This window comes from Diabrotica undecimpunctata, chromosome 2 (genome assembly GCF_040954645.1).
Source record: "Diabrotica undecimpunctata isolate CICGRU chromosome 2, icDiaUnde3, whole genome shotgun sequence".
Taxonomy (NCBI): Eukaryota; Metazoa; Arthropoda; class Insecta; order Coleoptera; family Chrysomelidae; genus Diabrotica; species Diabrotica undecimpunctata.
In genome coordinates, this window is record NC_092804.1 from 131,213,976 (window position 1) to 131,239,561 (window position 25,586).

The 25,586-nt window shown below is 30.8% G+C and overlaps 2 protein-coding genes across 2 annotated transcripts in view; both read left to right on the forward strand.

The window, feature by feature from the left end:
• The window catches only part of Vps50 (vacuolar protein sorting 50), a 53,377-nt gene extending 49,349 nt beyond the window's left edge, over positions 1-4,028 (forward strand). Inside the window, exons 11-14 of the mRNA XM_072523490.1 lie at positions 18-176; positions 227-348; positions 1,016-1,205; positions 3,683-4,028. Of these exons, the coding sequence (XP_072379591.1) occupies positions 18-176; positions 227-348; positions 1,016-1,205; positions 3,683-3,802 (591 nt within the window). The 3' untranslated portion in view covers positions 3,803-4,028. The remainder of the gene's footprint in view (positions 1-17; positions 177-226; positions 349-1,015; positions 1,206-3,682) is intronic.
• A 7,873-nt stretch (positions 4,029-11,901) lies between these two features.
• l(3)80Fg (dnaJ homolog subfamily C member 16 l(3)80Fg) overlaps positions 11,902-25,586 on the forward strand; it is a 58,466-nt gene continuing 44,781 nt past the window's right edge. The window contains exons 1-3 of the mRNA XM_072523492.1: positions 11,902-12,591; positions 17,251-17,511; positions 23,638-23,918. Of these exons, the coding sequence (XP_072379593.1) occupies positions 12,428-12,591; positions 17,251-17,511; positions 23,638-23,918 (706 nt within the window). The 5' untranslated portion in view covers positions 11,902-12,427. The remainder of the gene's footprint in view (positions 12,592-17,250; positions 17,512-23,637; positions 23,919-25,586) is intronic.

The window sequence follows — 25,586 nt, forward strand, 5'->3', positions numbered from 1 at the left end:
TTAAATATTTTTTCCAGACTATAGCTAGCGCTCCTGATTTAAGGAATCCAGTTTACATGGCAGTCGTCGCTCAAGCTTTTGATTTAAGACAGATTTTAACCAGTATGTCCAAAATAAATTGGGAAGTAAGGGACGTTAGATCGATGCACAATTCTTATGTGGACACATTGTTAAGAGTAAGTTTTAAAAACTCATTTTTTAATTTTTTAATACTAAACTTTTATAGGAAGTACAAATATTTACGTTAAGATTGGAGGAAATAGCAATAAAAGTTCCAATATCGATGGAAGCGTACCAGAATATATGGAGAAATGTTGCACATATTGTGACACACACCTTGGTACAAGGGTAAGTCAGAATAAATTTTGTAGGTTCTGTGATATTCCGTCATTATTATTTTAATATTTCACTCATATTCAGGTACTTATTCACATTTAGATTTTCTAAAGGTAACATATTATTTATAAATGATAGGACTCAGCACCGCACTGACTTCACATATATCTTCATAAGGTAAGACCAACATGAAGACTGGTAAAATCTGGTAGTCAGATTCTGATTCTTGGGACGACTGTCTGACTACGAGTGGAGGTAGGATATGGCCATTATGAACGCTAGTTTTCCGCGACGACAGTGTAGATATAGCTAACATTACACTTACCAATAAATTTTCATTTCAGATAATATCTGAACGGGCCTCGACAATATTTCTATTGGAATGACCCTTTACTCTCTTATCTCATATAGGAGGATTAACCTGGACCTTTGCTCTCAACACAGGACCTTTGTTCTCAACACAGGTTCTCAGCGCGCAGGTGCATTTTTACAAGGCTAGCCTAAATACGAATAATTATTCGCACACCGACTCAGCGCCGGCTGTCTGACTCTGAAAGCCAGTATTCATCTTGGAAGTACACATAAACTCGTTCCCTTCGTTCATATTTATTTCTCAACATTGTCTCTAAAGAAAGAATTATCTTCTCACAATTCAATAACAAAGATGTTTAATTTTTAGATTTTCTGAAGCTAAAAAATGTACAAATGGTGGTAGAGCTCTGATGCAGTTAGATTTTACTCAATTTTTGACTAAATTTGAAAAGATATCGTCGCTAAAACCAGTGCCTCATAAAGAGTACGTTGAAAACTATGTGAAAGCGTACTATTTACCTGATATTGAGTTGGAAAAATGGATAAGAGATCATAAGGTTAGTACTTAAATATATTATAAATATCTTTTTTCATAATATATCAATAGTAGCATTTGCCTACATTTTGATTACACATATTTTAAATTTATTATTTCTTGTGCATTTTGTGTGCGAGGCTCTGAGTTACTTTCGGGTGCTTGGATATGTCCTCGTCGGCCGCCATTCAACGGTCAGCATACACACACATGTATATATATATATATATATATATATATATATATATATATATATATATATATATATATATATATATGAAAGTAAAAGATTGCATTTCATTTCAATCGGAACTCCACCATTGCTCTACACGTGTTTCGAGTTATTCAACTCATCATCAGGAGCACTTGTGGAAGTTCAACTGAAATGAAATGCAGTCTAGTATTTGGTTATTATAACCAAAATAACAGCCAGGTACGCTAGCAGCGACATCTATACGAAGTAACAAGAAGTCCAGAGACCTCTCTCTGATAGTAAATTAGGTGAACCGCAAATTCAAAGCCTCTTACTAGACACTTTTAACGACGCTAGAAGTATCCTTTTACTTCAACATGTATCTACGATTCACCTTTGAAGGTGAATCGTAGATGTATGTCTATATTTCCATCGATATTTCTCCCCTCATAGTGGGGAGAAATATCGATGGAAAACGGTACCAAGAAGAAAATGCTTGTGGCTCAAAAATTTAATAGATTGGACAGGCATAAATACTAAATACAGGCATTCACTACCAAGAGCCACAAAATACAGAAATAAATTGGCCGTAATTATGGCCAACCTTCATTTTATTTCATATTACAAGATTAACGTAATTAACTAGCTGATCCGGCGAACTTTGTACCGCCTTAAAATTAAATAATGTATCAAAGTTCGATAAGCTCCTCTTTAGAGTCTGTCAAGTAACAGAAATCTCTCGGTAATGAAATGAATCAATCAATTCAACAACACCATTGCACTTTGATCTTGTTGCAAAATCAATCGCATGTTATTTTTCAATTGGAGCGTCTTTACGTACCTCCACAAATTGGATGAGGTTAGGCATGCATTTAGTTCGGCCGCAGCAATTAATTGGGGAATAATTATTAAATATGGAACAGTCTGACAATAGAATCATGGTTCCACCAAAAACGTTTTTGATTGTCACGAATATCATTGAAAGTTCTGTCCTGTAATGACCCCTTGTGGGCCAATGTACATTCATCCCAAACGATTAAAATTTGCATACCTGTAAAATCTTCGATATCTGATCTGATCCTTGCCAATAACAATAAGATTAGTAATTTTTTTGTGCCCATCCCGAAACATCAAGGAAGTAAATTCCACCAGATCATATCTTCACAGCTTCTATCAAAATATCGTACGCAATCCTTTGTTTTTGATTTAATTGTAGAAAATTGGTGCGAACTTTTTCGGAAAATGCTTCAGCGCTGAACTGTTTTTCTGTTACTGTTGATCTCTTTCATGAAGTCACAAAGGAAATGAATCACATTTATTTTCTGTCAGATATTAATGGTGCGTCATTTTTCTTTGAAAAATATAATAAGCTACATAAAAAAACTATGTATTGATAATAAACTAAAATAAAAAAAAAATAAAATAAAAGAGAGATCAAGTACAAAAAGCAAATAGACTGGCAGGATGCCTTAATAACACTATATGGCGAAACAGACACATTAACACTGAGATGAAATAAAGAATTTATAAAGCCAGTGTAAGACCAATAATGACATATGCCTCAGAAACAAGACCCGACACAGCCACAACACAAACGCTACTGGAAACGGCAGAGATGAGAGTACTGTGAAGGAAATACGCTGACAGATCGAAAGAGAAGTTAACACATTAGAAGAAAATGTAACATACAGTGTATAAATGAATGGACACAAAATATAAAAAAAGAATGGAATAACCACATGGCAGAATGGAAGAGACCCGTGTCGTCAAAATAGCAAGAGATAAGTCACCAATCGGTAGAAGAAGTATCGGAAGACCGCGCAAAAGATGGAGTGACAACCTTCCATAGAGGTATTAATCCGCCAATGAACAAGCAGAATTGTTTATAAAGAGGAAGAAGAAGAATTTGATTAAATTTTATTCTATTTTGTACTATTTTATTTCATTTTATTTTATTTTAATTTATTTGATTTTATTTTAATTTTATTTAATTTTTTTTTGTTTAGATTTATTTTATTTTACTCTATTTTGTTCTATTTGATTCTATCTTGTATTTTATTCTACCTATTCCATTTTATTCTATTTTCTTTTATTTTAATTTTATTTTATTTTGTTTTATTTTATTTTACTCTATGTTATTCTATGTTTGAAACTATTCAAACTAACTATTTTAAACCTTCTGATTATAAGAAACACAACAACAAAAATATTTATTTGGTGCAGTCGTTCTGAAGTTATGTGCGTACAAATATTTCGGCGATCCATATTTCTTTATATATATGTTTATTATTTTTTTTTTTTTTCAGGAATATTCCTCCAAACACATGTTAGGTTTAGTGAGCTGTGCATGTCAAAACAATAAGAAAACTAGACAAAAACTTCTACAAGTGATTGAAGACATAGAAAAAAATAAATTTCCTAGGTAACATTATATGTTTTTCGACAGTCAATTATGTTTTACTTTCTCTCTCTTCTTATGTGATATTGTTACATATTGTATAATTTTAAGTTTATATAATCTATTTATTAAATTGTTGAGTGATATTTTTCTCGAGAAAATGTATTTTTATCGATTCCAGAGGATGTATTTGATATGTATTTTTTTTGTAACGTACTTACAATTTGTTTTCTGAATTATATATTTTACCAGTTTGTTATTTATTTAAATTCCTTTTATGTTGAAAATCTACGTTTACACAGATGATTCAAAGGGAGAGCTTCAAGTAAGAGACAAAATACAATTAATTTATATTTAAATGGGAATGAATAAGCCACAATTAAAGGTTAAAATACTTTTATTGACGTTTCAATTTCCACTTCGGAAATCGTTCTCAAAATACAAACATCAGTAAATTAAACAATTTTTTTTTTTTTTTTTTTTTTTTTTTTTTTTTTTTAAATTTGTTTAATTTACTAATGTTTGTATTTTGAGAACGATTTCCGAAGTGGAAATTGAAACGTCAATAAACATATTTTAACCTTTAATTGTGGCTTATTCCCATTTAAATATAAATTAATTTAAAATGCCACAAGAAAATAGCTTCAGAACAATACAAAATACAATATTTTTATACAGTTTTTGGGACTCCAAGAAATGAACGTATTTGTAATTTGAGAATTAGACTGAAGATATTCAATTTTGAATAGGTATTTGAACATTATAAAATTTTATGTAAAATATCTTACATATACAAAACCTCAGTTTAGAACTGAGACAAAAGAATGATCAAGTGCTATATTTGGGCAGTACTGTTATATGGGGGAGAAGCATGGGCGCTAAAAATATCGCCGATGAACCGAATTGAAGCACTAGAAACGAGGATACATAAACGAATGTTAAACATTCCTTGGATTGCACACATAATAGTCTAAGGAATGTAAATAGTTTTAATTAGATTAATGGTAATTAATTTTTGAAAACAAAATTCCTTCATTTATTTTTTAAACAAAATACCATCCACATCATAGCAATACATGTAAAGAATTTGTAAAGCCATGGGTGCCGTTGCCCACTCGGCCGCAATTGCTTCGCAGCCAGATGAGCAGGTGATATTTTGGTGAATTTTTTAGCTCATGACGTATATATACATGTTTTTATATAAATTTAAAGCTATTCTTTAATATATATATATATATATATATATATATATATATATATATATATATATATATATATATATATACATTCTGCTGCCTGTAAAAAAGTGGTCACAAATTAGGATTGTTAGCTGTTAAAATGCAAGGCATCTAGCTTTTGTCAAACGCCACTCGTTTGACAAAAATGGCAGCTGACAGTTGTGCAGTATTTAAAGCCATTGCGTATGCGTCGATAGATAAGGATACCAACAGTGCAGCTGAATGATTCTAACCACGTTTTGGAGCTCTTTATACGTAACATTTTTAAATAAGGATCATACGAACAACCTGAATTTTGCCGAGACTGTCAATTTTGGAACCCCAAAAAAGTTTGCCGCTCCTACCCCTGTGCCTCCCACTTAAACCCCATCGTAGGGAGGAAAGGGACAGGAAAAATCCATTTACCAAGAATTTGGTAAAAATTCGATATCTTTTGATCAGAGTGTCCTATCAACAAAAATCAAAATACGTTTTAATCATGAAGATTGTAGCTTTCGTATGCAAGTTCTAAATTTTGCCACAAATGAAATCAGTTACTATAAAGCTGTTAAATAAATAAGCGTTGCGCGATTTTTACCATTTTTTACGTTTTTGATGAGATTAATTTCCATTGACCGCTCACTATGTTATTCGTTCTTACGGCTTTTTGTATTCATATTATAGTTTTTGCAGATTAGGCTCTAATAATGGAAATTCCGTGGCAACCGGTCAATGGAAGTGATAAATTAAGAACCATAAAAAAATTACAAAAATCACGCAATTTTTATTTATTTCTTCACCTTTAAAACGCATTTTGATTTTGTCTCACATCAAAAGATATCGATTTTTTTCCGTCGAGTTGATAAAATTTTTATTCAAAATTGATTTCGCGCGTGTAATTGACATTACAACATCGCCAGTCGCTTCGAGCGTTGTTTCTGAGAGAATGTTCATTCTACACAAAAAGTGCTAACAAACATTTTTGTTCAAATTTATCTCAGTTACATTTTTTATTTGAAATATTTTTTTCAAACGGAAATCGATATTTCCGTTTTCACCCTTACGTGAGGGGGTTTTTAGAGGTAAGCGGGTAGAAGTGGCAAACTTTTTCATCTTTTTTGGTGTTCCAAAATTAATATTCTCATCAAAATTCAGCTTGTTCGTCTCATTTGTAGAGATCTAATCTCTGACGACTGGACTAAAGGTATGTTTTCATTTCATCGTTTTTTTTTTTAGTTATTTAGCAAAGCTTTAAGTTGAAGTGTTGCCTGATTCAGTGTAGTTTTGTCCTGAAGTGCCCGAGTTCTTTGCACTGTTTTTCTTAAAACTAGATTTTCTGCAATTTTTATCTGCTTATATTTGGTAGCTCTAGTTTCTTTACGTCGTTGTTTTTAGTGGTGTCATTTACCAGATTGGTGTTTGAATAATTGCATTAAAATTTTGTACTGCTTCATCTATTTCACTGACGCAATCAAACTCCAACATTGAAATCTTGGAGAGATTCCAGTCAAAAGTTCTTCGGATTTTTACAAATACCCCATGGAATGTAGCAAATAATATTATTATATACGACCTTTAAATATCAACGATAAAAGAAAAAATTAGTAACTTCGTTTGAAAATACGAAGACAGATTAAGAGAACATCCCAACATATTAGCGAGACAACAGTTAGGTGCAGCTTTGACGGAATACAGCCAATGATCTACCAGCAAGATTTTAAATAATGTACCCTAGTTCCCAGAGACAAACAATTTTATAGTTATGTGAAATTTATATAAAGAAAATGTTGTAAAGAATCATTTTCTCCAAGATACCTACTTCACTCACAACAGTTACAATCACAACAGTTACCTACTTATTGTAATTTTTACAGATTGTAAATACATTGGGAAGTCAAAATAAAATAAAAAAACGATAGTCAACTACACAATAAGAAATTCAGATTTAGTTAGCAATAGAATTTAATGACATTACGTATTTCTAGAAAAATATATCTATATTAAATTCAATTAAAAACTATTATTCCATTTTTTTAACAGTTTTAAACGTAACATAATTATCTTTTATCTTAAATGTAAGTAATTATTAATATTACTAAGAAAATTATAACCCTTACAATCAATCTTTTGGTTATTAAAAATAATACACTCGTCAGCAATAATTTCTTCTCCATTTGATACACCATGTACCTAAAAATTAAAGCAATGTAGTATCTTCAAAAATTAGCTCAATAAAAAATCGTGAGTCGGCCTTTCTTAATTATTAATTAGATAAACCTAGTTAGTAAAAATATGTCAAAAATCAATAGAAAAAATTTACTGATGATGGGAAGATATATGGATGTAGAACTAAGAATACATACTCTTCTTGTTGAAACAAAGATGCACTTGAGTTAAAATTGCTACATTAACTGAATACGAGAAACAAATAATGGATTGTTCCCTCTGCATATGTTACTTCAGGTGCACCAGTAATATAGAAGAAAAATATTTTATTGAGGACAATTTCAGCTTTGACGTAGTAGGAAAATGTACATACTTAGGGTCCTTTATGATCAATGAGATTTCTATCACATAATAAATCAAATGGATGAGAAAACAAGTGTTGCTTTGGGCCTAATAGAAAACTAAAAAACAAACAATCTAGAAAATAAAAATAACAATATACGAAACACATATTTTACCAATGCTGACATTCCAATCAGAAACATGAACCATCTTCAAATTAAATGATTATTATCTTTTACTTTGATTTTGGGATACTAAGGAACCTGAGAGCTGGCAACTATTGCTAATGGTCAACGTTTGGCTGAATATGACATATATATATATATATACGTGCTCTCATCGTTTCATTAGCAATTCTTTCAGTAGTGCTTCGAACTTAAATAGATATTTACATATCGTTTATGTATTAATTGTATGTCGAAAAATGGAAAAAAGAAAACACAAAGCAATAAATCTCAAGGGTAAGATCCAGGTTCTTGAACGGTTGGATAAAGGTGAGTTTTGAATTTTTTACACTCATTAGGGGTGTTTTTTTTTTCTTTGAGGCGTAAGCCTTAAAAAATCGCGCAACAACTAGGGGTCGGAGTGACTATAATTAAAGACTGGCGACGTAAAAAAATAAGTGAGCAGAATTTTTCGGTTGATACGTTTACTACCTCAGAAGGATGGTTACAACAGTGAAAAAATCGCAATGGAATTCGACAGTTTTCTAGTTCAGGTGAAAAACTTTCATCTGATGTTAGTGGGGCAAACGCGTTCATCGATAATTTTAAATAATTTATCTTGGAAAATACCAAGATCATGGCTGAATTCAACGTTTATTGCTCTACCAAAGAAAACAAAATCCGTATCCTGCAATGATTTCCGGACCATCAGCTTAATGAGCCACCTTTTTAAGTTATTACTAAAAATCAGACTATAATATAAAAAATCAGCCGTACACAGTTTGGTTTTCGGAATGCAGTGGGTACGAGAGAGGATCTCTTTAGCATATAAGTGCTATTTCAACGGTATAGAGATGTGAATTGCGATATTTATGCATGCTTCATTGATTACCATAAAGCATTTGATACAGTAAAACACGACAAGCTGATGGAGATACATATTAAAAAAATATTGGAATAAACACCTGTGATCTAAGAATTATTAGCAATCTTTACTGGAATCAAACCACGTCTATCCGTACAGAGGCAGGAAAATTCGATAATATCAAAATCAACGTGGGGTCCGACAGGGATATATACTATCACCCTTGCTGTTTAACATATACTCTGAGGAAATCTTTCAATAAGCAGTCGAGGATGTTGAAGCCGGAATTCGAATTAACGGAGAATGTATCAATAACATCAGATACGCGGATGACGCGGTGGTATTCGCTGACAGTTATGAAGCCCTCCAGGAGTTAATAAATAGAATCACAGAAGTGAGTCAGAGATATGGACTTTCACTGAACATTAAGAAAACAAAATGTATGATGATCTCTAAGAAGGAACAGCCAAGTGAAAGAATCAGTGTATATACACCTACCCTGGTACGAACGCCAATGAAAATTGGGACCATTCCCTAGAAATAAAATGTAGAATAGAGAAAGCAAGATCTGCATTTCAAAAAATGGCTAAGCTATTCAAATGCCATGATTTATCAGTACCCATAAAAATCGACGGAGTTGAGTCGTAAACTCTCACAAACACTACCTCCAAGAAAATTGAGGCTTTCGAAATGTGGCTTTATCGTCAAATTCTGAAGATATCCTATACTGACCACGTTACTAACCAGGACGTTTTATTAAGAATTCAAAAAGGAAAAGAGTTATGAATCACAATAAAAATAGCCAAAATCACATCATGAAGAACAGCGAAAGATATGGGTTGCTGAAATTAATTCTACAAGGAAACGTAAAAGGAAAACGAAGACCAGGAAGGCGAAGGATTTCCTGGCTGAAAAATCTACGTACGTGGTTCAACACAACAACCACAAATCTTTTCAGAGCAGCAGTTTGCAAAAAGCAGATTGTCATGATGGTCGCCAACATCCGAAACAGATAAGCACTATAAGAAGAAGAAGATTTTCGAAAATAATTTGCTTTATGACCCAATTTATTTATAACATACACAACATATACACATTGACAACAAGAGAAAAACACATTTCGGCATATAAATTGTCAAAAGAACGTCTAACGATGGTTTTGTGTAGCAATACAAATAGGGATCACAAACTTCCCTTGTTTGTAATCGGGAGATATAAAAAATCGAGAGCATTTAAAAATCTTAATATGAATGCCTTTACCGTTTGCTAAAGAAGCCAGAAATCGGCCTGGATGGACTGTCATCTTTTTAAAGAGTGGTTTCAAAATGAATTAGTTTTGACTGTTTGTCAATTTTTAAAAACAAAAAACCTGCCGCAAAAAGCAATTTTGCTTTTTGATAATGCACCGTTGTATTCAGGTGAAGGTATTGTGATTGCTGGAGAAATAAAACCGCTATTTTTACCGCCAAACGTGACTCCACTAATTCAAGTTATGGACCAAGGAGTAATTGAATGTTTTAAAAAATATTTTGGAGGAAATTCGTTGGATCCATTTTGGAACAGAAGAATAGCGAGCTGATACAGGCAATAAAAAAAAGTTACGATCGAAATTGTAATCTGTACAGTAGCTTCAGGATGAAACAAAATTTCTACTGAACACTGAAAAAATCATGGCACAAACTTTGGACGACCATCATGAACATCAGTGAAACTGAGGACAACATAGAATACCTTACAACATTGGAAATTGCCAAGAATATTCAAATTATAGATCCAGCGATAAGCGCTTAGTGACGTTGAGGAATGGCTGGCAAATATTGACGAAAATTGCCATGATTTTGAGGTATTAAATGATGAGGAAATAATATGTGCCGCTTCCACATCCGAAGAAAATGTAGAAAATGAGGAGCAACCTGCAGAAAATCTAAAAATCACGTCGAACTTCATGACGATTGAAAATCTAGAGATATTTTGTTCCTTAAAGAATGGCGACATAAAGCAGCAAGAGCACGAGAAACCGGGCTACGGCAAAAAATTCCCAGTTTTTTAAAGATTAGTTTTCTCTTTTTTTATATACCTACGATATATAGTTATTTTTTTAAATGTTAATTACACTTTTTAAATTAGTAAAGACGTTTTTAATTATCTCCGGTTAATCCGTCCCTTTGTCTGTTCCACCCCACTTCCTGGTTCTATTGAGGTCAGATTAGCAAGGTAGATACATATATTTACCTCTACAAAACGATTTTGAATTTCATGACTGTTACCAAACCATTTCTTTATTACTTTGACGACAATTTTGTCTGTTGATATCAGCTCCATACTCTCGTCCTGTGATGAGGTATTAGCAACAAAACCCAAAATTGAAATATTCAGATGCGACACTTGATTAAGTTTTGCTGCATTCACTATGATACGAAGTGGACATGATTTATTTGATTTTAGCATTTTTATATTTTGATAGTACTTAATGGTACTTAACTGTATTAATAAAATGATTGTGATGATTGATTTTTGTTTTGTCAATAAATATAAATGTCGATTCGTTACAGTTATAGCAATCGCTGATATTGTTTGATTGCTGCAATGCAATTTGTCAGTATATTTTTGTGGTACCTAGGTACCTATAATAAAAATTCTAAGTTACCAGCTTCTCTCATGTCTACTGCATACATGTCTATTATGTACTACCTACTTATTAAATAATATAATTATAATATACAGATAATTTGTAATTAATTATCTATTAAAAATATGGAACAATATGTCAAACGACTTTATTGGTACATTTTCACCAATACTAAAAATTGTATTTCTACGTCTTGTTGATCGTGAAATAATTCATATTGAACGTCTTTAATTATTTAGTTTTAAATATTTATTATGTTCCACAATAATGAAAAGACTGACACATTAAATTAAAAACATATTAAAACCCAACAAAATAAAACATCTGAAGTTTCAAAAAACTTTCTTTCATTAATTAAAATTACATGTTAAAATCTTAATACCACAGAGTAACTACATTAATATGGCCTTGTTACTATTGGAATATATTACCATATTACTGCTTTTGGACTAAAATCTGCTGTATATGAAGTTCCAGAATTTATATGTGGGCATCCTATTTACATATATACATATATATGTGAAGTATTTATATAAGAAGATATTTTAATAGTTAACTTCTCTACCTTGTGTAATTTTTCGCATTTATTTGCTTAAATTCCAAATGCTAAATTGTTTGCCACGGAAAAATTTAAATATTTATAAATTATAATACGTTATCATACAATTTAAATAAAGCGCCCAGAGTTATACAAACAAATATACCCATTTTCTCTTATAGTTGTATTTTTCTAACCTATCTTTTCTAGTTGTTTATTTATTTTTTATTGTTTACAATTTATTGTTCAAATAATATTGACCGCTAATATTTTAAAGTATTATTTATTGCACAATTAGTAACAGAATAGCACACCGAAAGGATTATTCTACTTCTTTTTTAGTGGACAATTTTTTCTTTAGCCTTGGCAAGACTCGGAAAATCTCGCGGGTTCGGAAAATTTCGATTCTATTTTAATTTTCATTTCATTTATATATAAATAACACTGATTGATACTCTCCCTGATTCATTAATGACCTATTCCAAGCACGTTTTTTTGATATACACAAAAGTAGAAAGACATCACTTCCAGTAATGCGGAAAATTTGAATAATCCCGGAAAATCCTTGTATTTGTCAAAGGGTTGGCAGGAGCTGGGTTAAAAATACCTTTTGACAGTTGACACACATTTTCTTGTGATAAATCAATATATTATCTCGGCAAAATCCCGATGGTTTTTAGAAATAGTTTTAGATTTTTAGGGTGAGTAGATGTATTTGTTGACAAAGTGAAAATGAAATGGGGGCCCCACACTTGGATTTGTCAAAGCTCTCTCGTGCTTTTGGCCTTGTGGGGTGTTTGTTGCGAATTAGGTAACCCTTACCAAATATTAGGGGTGTCAAGAACAGCCTCTCAGCTGGATATAAGAAAGGCCTACAAACAGCTTGTTAAAGAATGGTAAGTAACTTCTTAGCTTGTAAATATTTATTATTAAAGGAGATTTAAACTTGTGCTGGCACACATTTTAAACTACCTTTTTGCAGATTATCATAATTAATACTAAGTATATTCTTAGCATTTCAAATTAGATGTTTTTTTCATTTGAACTTGTGCAAAAAAATATAAATAAATCTATTAAGTCATATATTTTTGCCTTTATAACGTTTATTACTGAATTAAACATAATATTCTTTCCAGAAAATTAACCATTATGTATAATTATTATGCCAGATTACTAATTATTTTCTATGTAAGGTTTCTAATTGGGAATGAAAAATTCTGTATGAAAATATTTTTAGTGTAAAATATATACCTACATAGGTATATTTTACAAAATATATTATAAGCCAAAATTATTATTATAATATTAAAAAGATTATTTTTCGTTATCATCTGATTGCTCATATACTCCCGCAGATACTTTGATTCAATATACCAATAATTTAATTTTTATTTTTCATGTGTGTGTTTTTAAAAGTAGATATTGATACTCTTGATACTTATTTAATACATCTTGTACTTTCAAACACACTTAATTAAAATTTTTACTGGCTCATCAAGAAAGTTAACTGGTATTAGTCAACTCTGATTCCCTTTATATATGCCTTTTTATTATGCCTTCATACACATCTTACTCTAAATTACAGGCAGACTGAGGCCTAGGCAACCTAGGCATGTGCCTAGGACCTGTAATTTTTGGGGCTTGAAATTAGGTAATCAATTTTTTAACTTCTATTATTTTTTTTATTTAAGTGAAAACAGTGATATTGATAATTATTGTGTATTGTATAAGTGATAATGATTGATAAACTTGACAAGTATTATATATAAAAAAATTGGAATCATCTATTTGATGCAATAAACTATCCAAACAAATCACAAGAGAATTAACTATTGCCTCCTTCTTCAGAACAGTTAAAGGCTTGGACACACCTATCAGGCAGCCTTCCAATCATACTCATATCCAATTATCATTCTTCCTCCAACAAAGATGAAAAACTATTAACAAGGTCAAAAGCTGCCGGTTTCTATAAAAAACTTGATACATTTGAGTATGTACTGTTACCTATTATATCAGAAAAGATTTAAGAGAGAGTAAATACTTCAAACAAGACTCTTCAACAAAAAGGAGAATTCCGTACATAAATACAGCAGTTGTTTTGTATAATTCATTGGCAGATTTCATAGAAACTGCTAATGTTATGGACAAGATTTAAACCTAGTAGAACTTAAAATGAAGTATTACAATTTAAGACTTTTATATGTAAAGAAAATATTATTTCCCACGTGGTCATTTATTCAGGAAGATAATATTTTTGCAACATTCCCAAATTTAATAACATTCCTGAGAATTTATTTAACCCTTCCAATAAGCCATGCAAGTGGTGAAAGATCATTTTTAGTAAAGGCCAGAATAAAAAAAAATTTAAGATCCACATTAGACCAACAAAAATAGTTTATCATTAGTTTATATAGAAAAAGAGATTAAATAAAAGTGAGAAAATGTAACTAATCAATCTAGGTATATTTGTTTACATATTATTGTTTGTTTTAATTATGTTTATTTAATTTATGTATATGTATATTATTTTTTGCTTTTTTTTCTTGAAATCTGATGTAATAAATATAACTACATACTATAATGCATGGTAAAACCATACTACCAAAGGTAGAGTATGTGTTATGACTGAAAAATAGGCCCAAAATTACAATGTTGTCTAGGGCCAGCTTTTAGCCTTAGTCTGCCACTCTAAATATTTAATACATTTTTTGTTTTTTCTTTTTTACTTAATAGAAATTTTTATTTTTATTTTTTTTTTATTATTGTATATGCTCTGTTTGTTTTTTGACTGTGGACTTTACCCATTAGCTGCTTTTAATTATTACGCACTTGTCAAATTTTAGAAATACATATTTAATTATATCTTTGTATTTACTGTATTTTTTATCAAATATCAGTTGATTTAATGCAACTATTTCATTATACTTTTGTTGTTCAACATAATGTATAGTGTTTCAGTTTGTAAATATTAAATGATAGGAGAAACAATCCCTGTCCATATTTTTCTTTCCATTTTAATCTGTTCAGTTATTTCATTTTCTGATATTGGCGTTCTTGGTGTTAAGAAGTTTTTAATTATAACTAATCATGCTTGACTCTATTAAAGGCTTTGTTGTAATCAATGAACTATATTATTTCTAGGTCACAATGTCTCTTCATCTTTGAAACAGAACTTGGTTCACATATAGTGCTTGCTCCTTTGGTGCCTCTCTAAATCCCCAATGGGTTTTTCTCACACCTTTTTATATGTTCTTCTGTGAACTACTCTTAAGGAGTTTTACATAATATTATACTTATGAAAGTAAACATAACTTTACTAGCAGATAATTATTGATAACTAAATAATCTTATCTTTTTCTATAATAGTCCAAAATCATACAAACAAGCTGAATTTTGTAGAGAATATTAATTTTGGGACCCCAAAAAAGATTCAAACATCAAAAAAGTTTACCACTTTTATCCCTGGGCTAAAACCCCCCTCGGGGAGGGGTAAAACCGTGAAAAAATCGATTTACATAGAATCTGTACACCATAGAAAAAAATTTTTCAAATAAAAAATGTAGCTGAGGTAATTTTAAACAAAAATGTTTATAAGCATTTTTGTGTAGAATGAACCGTTCTCTTTGAAACAACGCTTGAAGCGACCGTCGACTTTGCATGTCAGTTAAGCACGCGAAATCAATGTTCAATAAAATTTGTATCAGCTGGACGGTAAAAATTCGATATTGTTTTATTCAAATGTCCTATTGACAAAAATCAAGATGCATTTTAAAAGCAAAGAGTGCAGCTTTCGTATGCAGTTTTTGTATTTTGCCGAGAATAAACTCAGTTTTTATAAAGGCGTTAAATAAATTAAGGTGGCGCGATTTTTGAAATTTTTTACGATTCTCGTGAGATCAATAAAATTGATCACTTTCATTGATTAGCTGTAGTAAACTTTTCATTTTTAAGGATCAATCTTTAAAACCTATGACATGAAATTTCAATTTTGAGTTGTGGTAACAAATATGAGGCATTTGAAATATGAATAAAAATCGCAGAATTTTATGTTTTACATTATAAACGATCACACGTCAAGCAAAATGCATTTAAGACGTTTTGGGTGTAGATTATTGCAGTAGTTTTGTTCTTTTGAAACTGTTTTGGGACTGTTTTGGGTGTAGATTATTGTAGTAGTTTTGTTCTTTTGAAAAACGTACTAGTGTATACAGATATATAGGGTATACAGATTCTGTGTAAATCAATTTTTTTTGCGTTTTTACCCCCCTCCGGGGGGATTTTAGGTGGAAGCCCGGGGGTAAAAGTGGTAAACTCTTTTGCATCTTTTTTGGGGTCCCAAAATTAATATTCTCGGCAAAATTCAGCTTGTTCGTATGATTTTTAGAGGTTCAGTGGCATTTTCGTCTCTGACGACTGGAGTATAAAAAATGTTTCATATTTATGACCTAAAAATTTTGTAATGATATCAAAAAAAACGGGTGTGGCAGTCCAGTGGGACTGCCGGTAGAAGTTATACTTCTATACACGCGTTCGCCGTTACAAATTTATATGGGAGTCAATCTGCACAATCATTATATATTTAATGCTATAGGTAAGAGAGAGCAGAAAGAGAAAAATAATTAGGTATATAGGTATATGGTGCATCGTTTGCTGTATATAAACATTTGACCTGTAATAGGAGTATAGTAAATGAAGGATTGTATCAATATTTTAATGAAAATATATATTTTTATTTTCATATATGTATAAAAGGAGTTAAATGCAAAAACATTTTTTTACACATACTCTGCAGTAAAATTCATTGTTTATTTTGTTATTAATATAAAAATTACAATACAATACACTGCAACATAATTCAATATAATAATACAATACAAATTAAAATGCAATATTCATAAGTATTTCAAACTGCCAATATACATAACTTACTTTACGAAGATAAAAATAAAAAACCAACAACTCAGATTATGTTGTAAATTTTCATTTTATTTTAAAATTTAGCATTTTTGCGTATATTACATATATTTAATAACATTAACGTGAGATTTTTAAATATTTCAAAAATAAAAAAGGAAATTCATCTTGGGATTCGAACTCACGTAAACCAGCGTATGAACCAAACACGTAAAAGATTTGCCAATTAGACATGATACTAACGGATTTCAAAATTGACAGTTGTCTGTCATACAGTGATTATTTTGAAATACAAAAGCCTAAAATAATTATGAACATTTAATAAATAATACAAAACATATCACATAAATAATAATATTAATATATATTATATATATAATATTATATATAATATAATATATTTATAATATTAAATATATATACAAAAGGAACATTTTTATTCTCGAGAGAGGAAGAGAGAGAAAATATATCTTATGTCTCTCTCTTACTCATTATCTTACATATGTAATGGTTTCACAGATTCACTCCCGTGCAAATTTCCAACGCCGACCGTGCGTATAGAAGTATAACTTCAATAATAAAATGATAATATTCCTTTCACATATTTATATTACAATTAAAATTATTTTAAACATTTGAAGGCATCCTGACAAGTCAAACCATCCCAATGCCGAGGAAAGATTTGTAGAAATAAAACAAGCTTATGAGCTATTGTGTGACCCAGATAGGAGAAAAAGATATGATATACATGGGATTACTGAGGATGACTTTTATAGAAGGCCAGACTATGCACCTTTGCACACAAATCATCCCTTTGAGGATATTTTTGCCCAACATGGGGCCCATTTCAATTTCCAGGAGAATGATATAACATTTTTTCACAAATTGTCCATCACAACAAGGTAAGCTTATCTTATTTATTGCCATTATGTATTAATAAAATATTATTTTTATAAACAATAAAAAATGTCTGTCTTTTCTATCATTTTCATTTTTTAAATTTGATTTAGCCAATTTTATTAGAATATAATTAATACAATAATCAACCAAATTATAATGAGATATTTTGAACAATTCAGCAGAAGAAGGGAAGTTAGCTGTAAAAGATTTGGAAGAAGCTCTCTATCATTAGGGTGTGACCAAATAAGGGGTATCACTCATTATTCATTCCTTAGAGACAAAACAACATGCACAAGAGATAAGAATAGAGAATGTATTGAGATGCATAGAGAATGTGTAGAGCTGTACAATAAAATTTGGAAAAAAAAGGATATTGACTGAAATTGTGTTACAAAATTGGAATCTTTGTATAAAAATTGGACCCATCATCAAGTACCTGTATTTGAAGATGTTAAGAGTTAAGAAGATTTATGAAGATATGCTTAATACCTGTGGTTATCAATGACCCTAATATGCGAATGTGAAAATTTCGTGTAAAAGCAAATTTTCATTGATGATGAAGACCTATCAGGAAGTTCAGTTTCAGTGGTCACACCTATAAATATGGATACAGTTTGATTAAACAATGGTTAAACAATCTTTCATAAATACCCCAAAAACAAAAATCTATTGGATTAAGATCTGAACCGCTTGATGCCCATTCAATTGATGCATTGGGCTTCCTTCCTATCCAATGTGCTGGATATTGCTAAAAGTGCCCTAACTTTGTCACTGTTATGGGGCGGAGTACCATTCTGCAAAAACCACAAACTTCGATCATGAATGGTACATCTTCCAAGTAGAGAGACACATCATTTTGTAAACATTATAAATAATTTTCTATGTTCAAATTATTGGGAAGAAATACTGACCCTACTAAATAATTACTAACAATTCCAGTCTAATAGTTTACTTCAAAATTACTCTGATGGTGACACAGTTTTTTACCATTAGGATTTACATTGTTCTAGATGTGAGTGTTGTGTTGAATGATACACTTTTTTTTAAGTTTACGTCTCATATATTTTATTCTAAAAGCTAATCACAAAATCCTGTAGGTTTAGAATGGTCTTGTGGAAGTAATTATTGAACTGCTGTTACATGGAAGGGATGAAGTAACTGTTCTTTAACTTTCCTCCCACTATTTCATATGGCATACCCCTAATTCAGCAGCTATAATCTTCATGCCTGTTTCTGGGTGTTCATCAATACATTCTACAATAGCAGTTACATAGTTTTTTGCATGACCACTGTTACCACGCACTTGTTTTTGTAAAGTCTCAGTTTCTTTTAAATGTTGCTAGGAATATGCACCTGTCCTGTAATTTCTATTAGGGTACTCATTTGCATAACGCCTTGCTGCAGCCACACCATTCCTTTGACATTCAACATTCACTTAATTAAAAAATGGAGAAAAAGGTAGCCACACTCAATATTTCTATAGTTGTTGTTCATACCTAATCTTAGACCAAGTGCATATCTGTAATTTCAGAAAAATCGTAATTGTCCCTTTTCAGTTAAATTAATTCAAACAAAAAACTTTCATTCACAATAATTTTCAAGTCATTGCCAAACCACAACAACAATTTGCCTACTCTATTAATAAACTTGATATTTGGGAAAATTAATATTGTATTTTTTTAGCTTGTCATTTAAAAAAGTGACAAAAGTGATCTTCTAAAATAATGATTTTCCAAAAATTACTAAAAGACAAAAAGTTGTAAAATAGTGTAAAAGTTTTGGTGATCCCCTTTAAACATATATAAAAATCGAGAAAAACATATTTTCACTACTCTTGTTTTATTGACCATGGCATGCTAAAACATAATATAAATTTTCATAAAAAAGTTTTTAATCGATTTCGAGCAATATTAAAAAATTGGTATAATTTATTACCAATTTTTTTGTGATACCCTGTGTATATATACTTATCACAATATACTTAGTTGAATATAAACTATAGGACCTTGAAATCAAGTATTATTGCTAATTAAATTGTATCAAATTGGACAGTCAGTTTAGTTGTATTTGATCCAATGAAATTTTTGATTAATTCTAAATATACAGGACGGGAAGTTTTGGATTCGATATTGCACACTACATAAAGCGTTAAAATCAGCAACATTACCTCGTGCGAGGTAATTATAATTCTACGATCCCCTCTGCCACCCCGACAAAAAATAATTTAGTAACACATTGCAAAGCACGGGGTGTACATCTCCGTCCTTCGATGTTTGTTTTCATTACGTATTCATTTCTTAGAGTACATAAACTCGATAAAAATACACTGACCTTTATAAGAGGGTGCATTTGTATCGGTTTTTAATAATGTGAAAAATTTTTTGTGGTCGACTTAAAAATAAAAGCGCATTTCTTTAAAAAGATAAAACAAAAAATCTACTCGTATTGAGAATAAAAACAATTCCTAATAAAATAAGAAATAATTCTTTATGCACTACAGAATTGATTCAAATATTTGACCTTCTACGGCTGAACAGTATCCAAATCTGTCATAAAAACTTCTGCGGGCAGATGAAAGAGTACCTGCTGTAACAGAATTGGTGACTTATTTATTTATTTCAACGGTAGAACCATTTACAATAAAATACAACAAATAGTAAAAAGGAAAGATCATGTACAATAAACATCAAAACAATAACAAAGAAACAAGTAAACAGTTAAAATTTGTTCATTAAAACAGTATGTCAAATCACAAAAGTTAAAAAAAATATCACATAATCTAGATTAATAATTAGATTCTTAAGTTGCATTTTGAAAGCATTAATGTTTGGGCAGAGAGGATCTAATAGGAGGTCATTGCAAGAGCTGAACATTCTCGACAAGGAAAAATGACGAGCATAATCAGTCCTATGAAAAGGAATATAAAAGAGTGCAGTGTGTCGAGTTCTATGTATTGTGTTTAAGTGTACATTGGCTAATAACGAGGGACAATTAATAACGTTGTTTAGAATTTTAAACAAAAATAACATATCAGCTCTCAACCTGCGGTTCTTTAATGTAGCAATGTTAAATTGAGACATTATTATAGAATAATCTATGAAATAATTTTCAGTATTTTTTATATTAATATGTGCTTTAAAAGCTAAAGATCTTAGAAACTTCCTCTGAACGCTCTCCAACTCATCAATGTATACTTGATGAAGTGGGGACCAAACAACAGAGCAGTATTCAAGACCTGAGCGTACCAGAGAGCAATACAATAATTTGAATACAATAGGTGAGAGATAATGACTGTTACGATAAATAAAACCAAGATTACGAAATCCTGTTTCCTTAATTTTAAGAAAATGACTTCTAAATGTCAATGCACAATCCAATAATACACCCAAATCTCTAATCTCAGTAACTGAATCCAAGAGTACATCATTAAGAATATATCTATTAGCTATTAGATTATTTATACGACCAAATGAAATACAAGAACATTTAGTTGGATTTAAGCTTAAACCATTTTGTTTTGACCATAAACATATATTATTTACATGATCTTGCAGGAGATCTCTATCCGATTTATCATGTATACAACGAAATAACTTAAGGTCATCAGCAAATAGCAGGAAGTGTGAGTTTTTGATAGCCTTGCCAATATCGTTAATGAACAAGTTAAAAAACAAGGGACCACAATGAGACCCTTGTGGTACACCAGAATAACAATGGAATTCTTTTGAAATATAATTGTTAATACGAAATTGCTGTGTACAGTCTGTCCCAAACCCTTCTTTCAGTGCGTCACTAATTTTGACATAATATAGAATTTTAAGAATGTCGAGAATTATTGCATGTCATTTTAGTTAAATTTGACAGTTGCAGGATCGTAATCCCTCTTTTTCTAATTGAAAATAATTTAATAATTTTAATATTAGTCTTTGTTCTTTCTCGATATATCTCGGCATATTTAAAATATTTTTATGACAATAAATACAAAATTAAATTTTCACTGTAAAATGTCTGATAATACTAACCTGGAATGACAATTATTTTATCAGTTGACGTGAAAGTACTGTCAAGATCGAGACCTTCTGCGTCAAATTATATTTATGCGCATCATCGATTGGATATCTATTTAGCGTATTCTAAACTCCAACCAATTATACACCCGTAAGTAGAATTAGCTTTACGATAAATAATTTTCTAAGTTCTATGTATAATAATCACAGACTCACGTTTTTTTCTGTCACTTCTAGCTTAATGTGAGAGAATTCGATCAACTATGACGCACCGAAAGAAGGGTTTGGGACGAACTATACGTCCCATCAGAAAACTTTTAATCCAATTAACAATGGGGTCACCAAAGCAGATGCATGAAGTTTGTGAACCAAAAGATTATGATTAACCTGGTCAAAGGCCTTTGAGAAATCAGTGTAAACGCTGTCGACCTGAATTTTATTCTCAAATGCACCCAACAAGTATTGTTGGTAATTGACAAGGTTTGTTACTGTTTAACTGTAACTGGTTTGTTACGACTTCTCTTATTCGATTTTTTAATTCATCCAGATTTTGAGCTCTAGCCTCAGGATGATCGTAGATCATGCCTTTTAAATGTCCCCAAAAAAAGAAGTCCATGAGTGTAAGATCTGGAGATTGCGCAGTCCACTTAATATCGCCTTCTCCACTGATAACTCGATTCGGGAAAGTATTGTTGTATTTTTATTAAATCTAATTCATTGTCTTTATTTATTATCAAAGGTTCTACACTTATAACACATACAAGTTTATTTAAAGTCTTTATTTGTACAATGTAACTAATTTATTTCACACTAATAATTATATAATTTATCTAAATTTATTACAATACGTGCGTTACATTTTAAAAACTCGACGCGATGTTCAAAACTAACTGTCCTCAACAATGAAAGTCCCGCTATATATACTAAAACAGCCGTTAGCATGGAATCTCTCTCGAAGCCCATGGATGTTGACCTGAATTGCCTCGAATGAACGGGAACCCAGACTGGTGTTTATAGCGGCTCGGAGAAAATACTAGAATAGAAAAGAATTAGAAATAATATATTTACAGTTTTATGCGTCATAATATTTATCGTAACAGTATTGTTTAAATACTCACTAATTATTCGAGCGTTGTAAACTGAACAGCCGTCTTGATGAAATCAAACATTCTCCAGATTTACATCAGGAAGTTCGAGAATAGCGGGAAGAACATGATTCTGTAACAAATCGAGGTATACTCTACTATTCAATAAACAATGAACCTATTATGTGGCCTCCTAAAATACCAGTCCAGACGTTAATTTTTGAGGACGTTGAGTTCGGTAAACAACACTTCTGAGCTGGTTTTTCCGCGCCCAATACCTCGTAATGGAACTGTGTCTCCCCACTAACGAAACAGAAGATTCGTCAGTGAATAAAATGTTTTTAATAAAATTTGGTTCATCATTAGCCTTCATTATTAGAGTTTAACAAAACTCCATTCTTCGATAGTAATCGTCTGGATAAAGCTGCTGCGTTTTCGAATATTTAAAATTCTTGTAACCGTGCTTTTTCCACAGTAACATTGCTAACATCTAACTCTCTAGCAACGCTTCTACTTGAACGTGTTGAATCTACCTCGATGGTTGCACAAATTTGTGTATCCCGGTATTTTCTTTCCTCAACTTTTTCTGGTGACACTTTTAGAGCGTGACATTTTCTGCAATTTTTGAGGCAATATCAACTCTCAAAAATTTTAACAATATTATGAATTGACTGTACGCAAGGAATTGGTCACCTCTCAAAACACATAAAAAAATCTACACTGTTGTTCACAACTACCACCATAAAACAATTTTATTATTTGAACTTTTTCTGCGGGCGTATAAACAGACATGTGGTACAAAAATAAATTAAAAATCTACGCTGTTATCGCTTTGAACAATCACTGTATAATGACAAATTATTGGCAACGGGTCAACGAAGCAGGTTCGTGGAAAGTCGACGGCGCGCAGTGTTGCCATTTACAGGGTGTATATCTAATTTAAAACTTAGCGTTCTATATATGTTTTTTTATAAATTATTCATAAATATTTAATATTTGGTTAGACTCCCTTGATTAATATAACTGTTTGTTTTAGGCAATATGATAAAATAATTGTTCCAAAAAGCAGCACTATACCTCACCTGATATTTTTCTACACCGATTGGTGTTTTCAGTGTATTCAAACTGCCCCTTATTGTAGAAAATTAGTAGATTATTTAGAGCCGCTAGGAATAAATTTCGTCACTGTCCATTCTGGTAGAGAAAAGAATTTGGGCAGACGATTAAGTATTCACACTTTACCTTGTTTAGTTTTGTTGTTAGATGGAGATATATTTGTTTATAAGGAAACTATCACTAGCATTCAAAGGATAATAGGTAAGTGAAATATATTTTTTAAAACAATTATTAATCTACATCATTAGGGATTATCTCAGCACATTTTAAAGATTCTTTCTGCAGTCTCTTTACATTTTAGAAACAGTACAATTTACTCTGAATACACACATACAATACTTCAGAAAAGATAGAGCTTAGCAAGAACTGTTGATGATTGGTGATTGAACTGATCACTGGATTAAATAAATAAATGAACATATTAACGCACTTAGCTCTTGATTATTATGCTCAATGAAAGAGAAATATTGTAATTATTATCATTAAACTATAGATATATCAGAGAAACAAATCATGAAATAAGTATAAAATCGCTATCAGCCATATCGTGAACTAAACATCCCTTTGAAACTATGAAAGTAAAATTGCAATTACCGAAATCTTACAAATTACGTTTTTTGTACTCCCACATTTTATATATCTATTCATACACAAAAATATTGCATATTTTATATTCTGTCTTTGTTTTTTTTTAACTTTTGCTATTTGTTCACTGGAGTTTTTATGTATTTCGCAATTTATTACATATTAAATAAAGTTTATATATTGACGTTTTAAGTGAATGAGCGGTAATTATATAATAATATACTTTGATACAAAAATAATGAATTATTTGTACTTGTTGAAATTTCCACTGCTTCTTTACTGGAGTGTGTAGTTTCAATTAGTGACATGTATAATATAAATATCATTTGTTGTTTTAATATTGTTTGTTTAGCCAATAAGCGGTATAGACAAGAAGATAATGTACAAAAGAAGAGATCAGGGCAAGGGTCAAAGTTTTTGACAAAATTCCGAAATCATATTTTTATATTTTATAATGTTTATTTTAATTCCTTACATATATAATAAGTTATTAAATATTTTTTTCAAAAAAATATATAAAAAACAGCATTTTTCAAGAAAAAATTTATTCAAAAATAAATTTTAATGGTAGAAATATACGTAAAAAATTATTTTTTATTAAAATAAAACGGTTTTGTCATCCCCGTCTACTTCCCTTGTTTCATCAACTTGGTTATAGTCTTGTTCAAAATTACTGGTAATGTTTTCAATAATACTGAGATAAAATAGCTGGTTTATGGAAGGAATGTATTGTAAAAAAATTTCTATATCCTGAATTTTTTTGATGTTTTCTTTTCATATATTTTTTAGGTTTTTTGTTGTCAGTGTGTTGTACTTCATCAAAAGTTCTACTTACGATGTGTTTAATGAGCCTAGAACTTGGGTGTTAGCTATCGAACAGAAACAGGGCACGTCTGTAAAGTGAAGTGGTTGTTTATCGGTGGTAGATGTCTTTTTTTCTTATAACTATCAAAACTATTTGTCCTGTTTGATTTTCTCAAAATTTCAAACCATTCTTCTTGAGAAAACACTTGCTTGATATATTTTTTATGTTTTTCTATGATATGCACTATGATAAGTGTGCCCAGATACGAGAAAACGATATTCTATGATTTTATAAACTTTTTCCTTAAGTAATTGTAGCCATAACACCATTATTAGCCAATTATGGTTTTGGTCCTAGCAGTTATCATTAAAGACTACAAGCTTTTCGGACCTTTTTGGTTTACTGCTACATTAAGAGACTTTTCTCAACTGACTCTGTCCACATACACATATGACCTTGCCCAGATACACAATGTATGT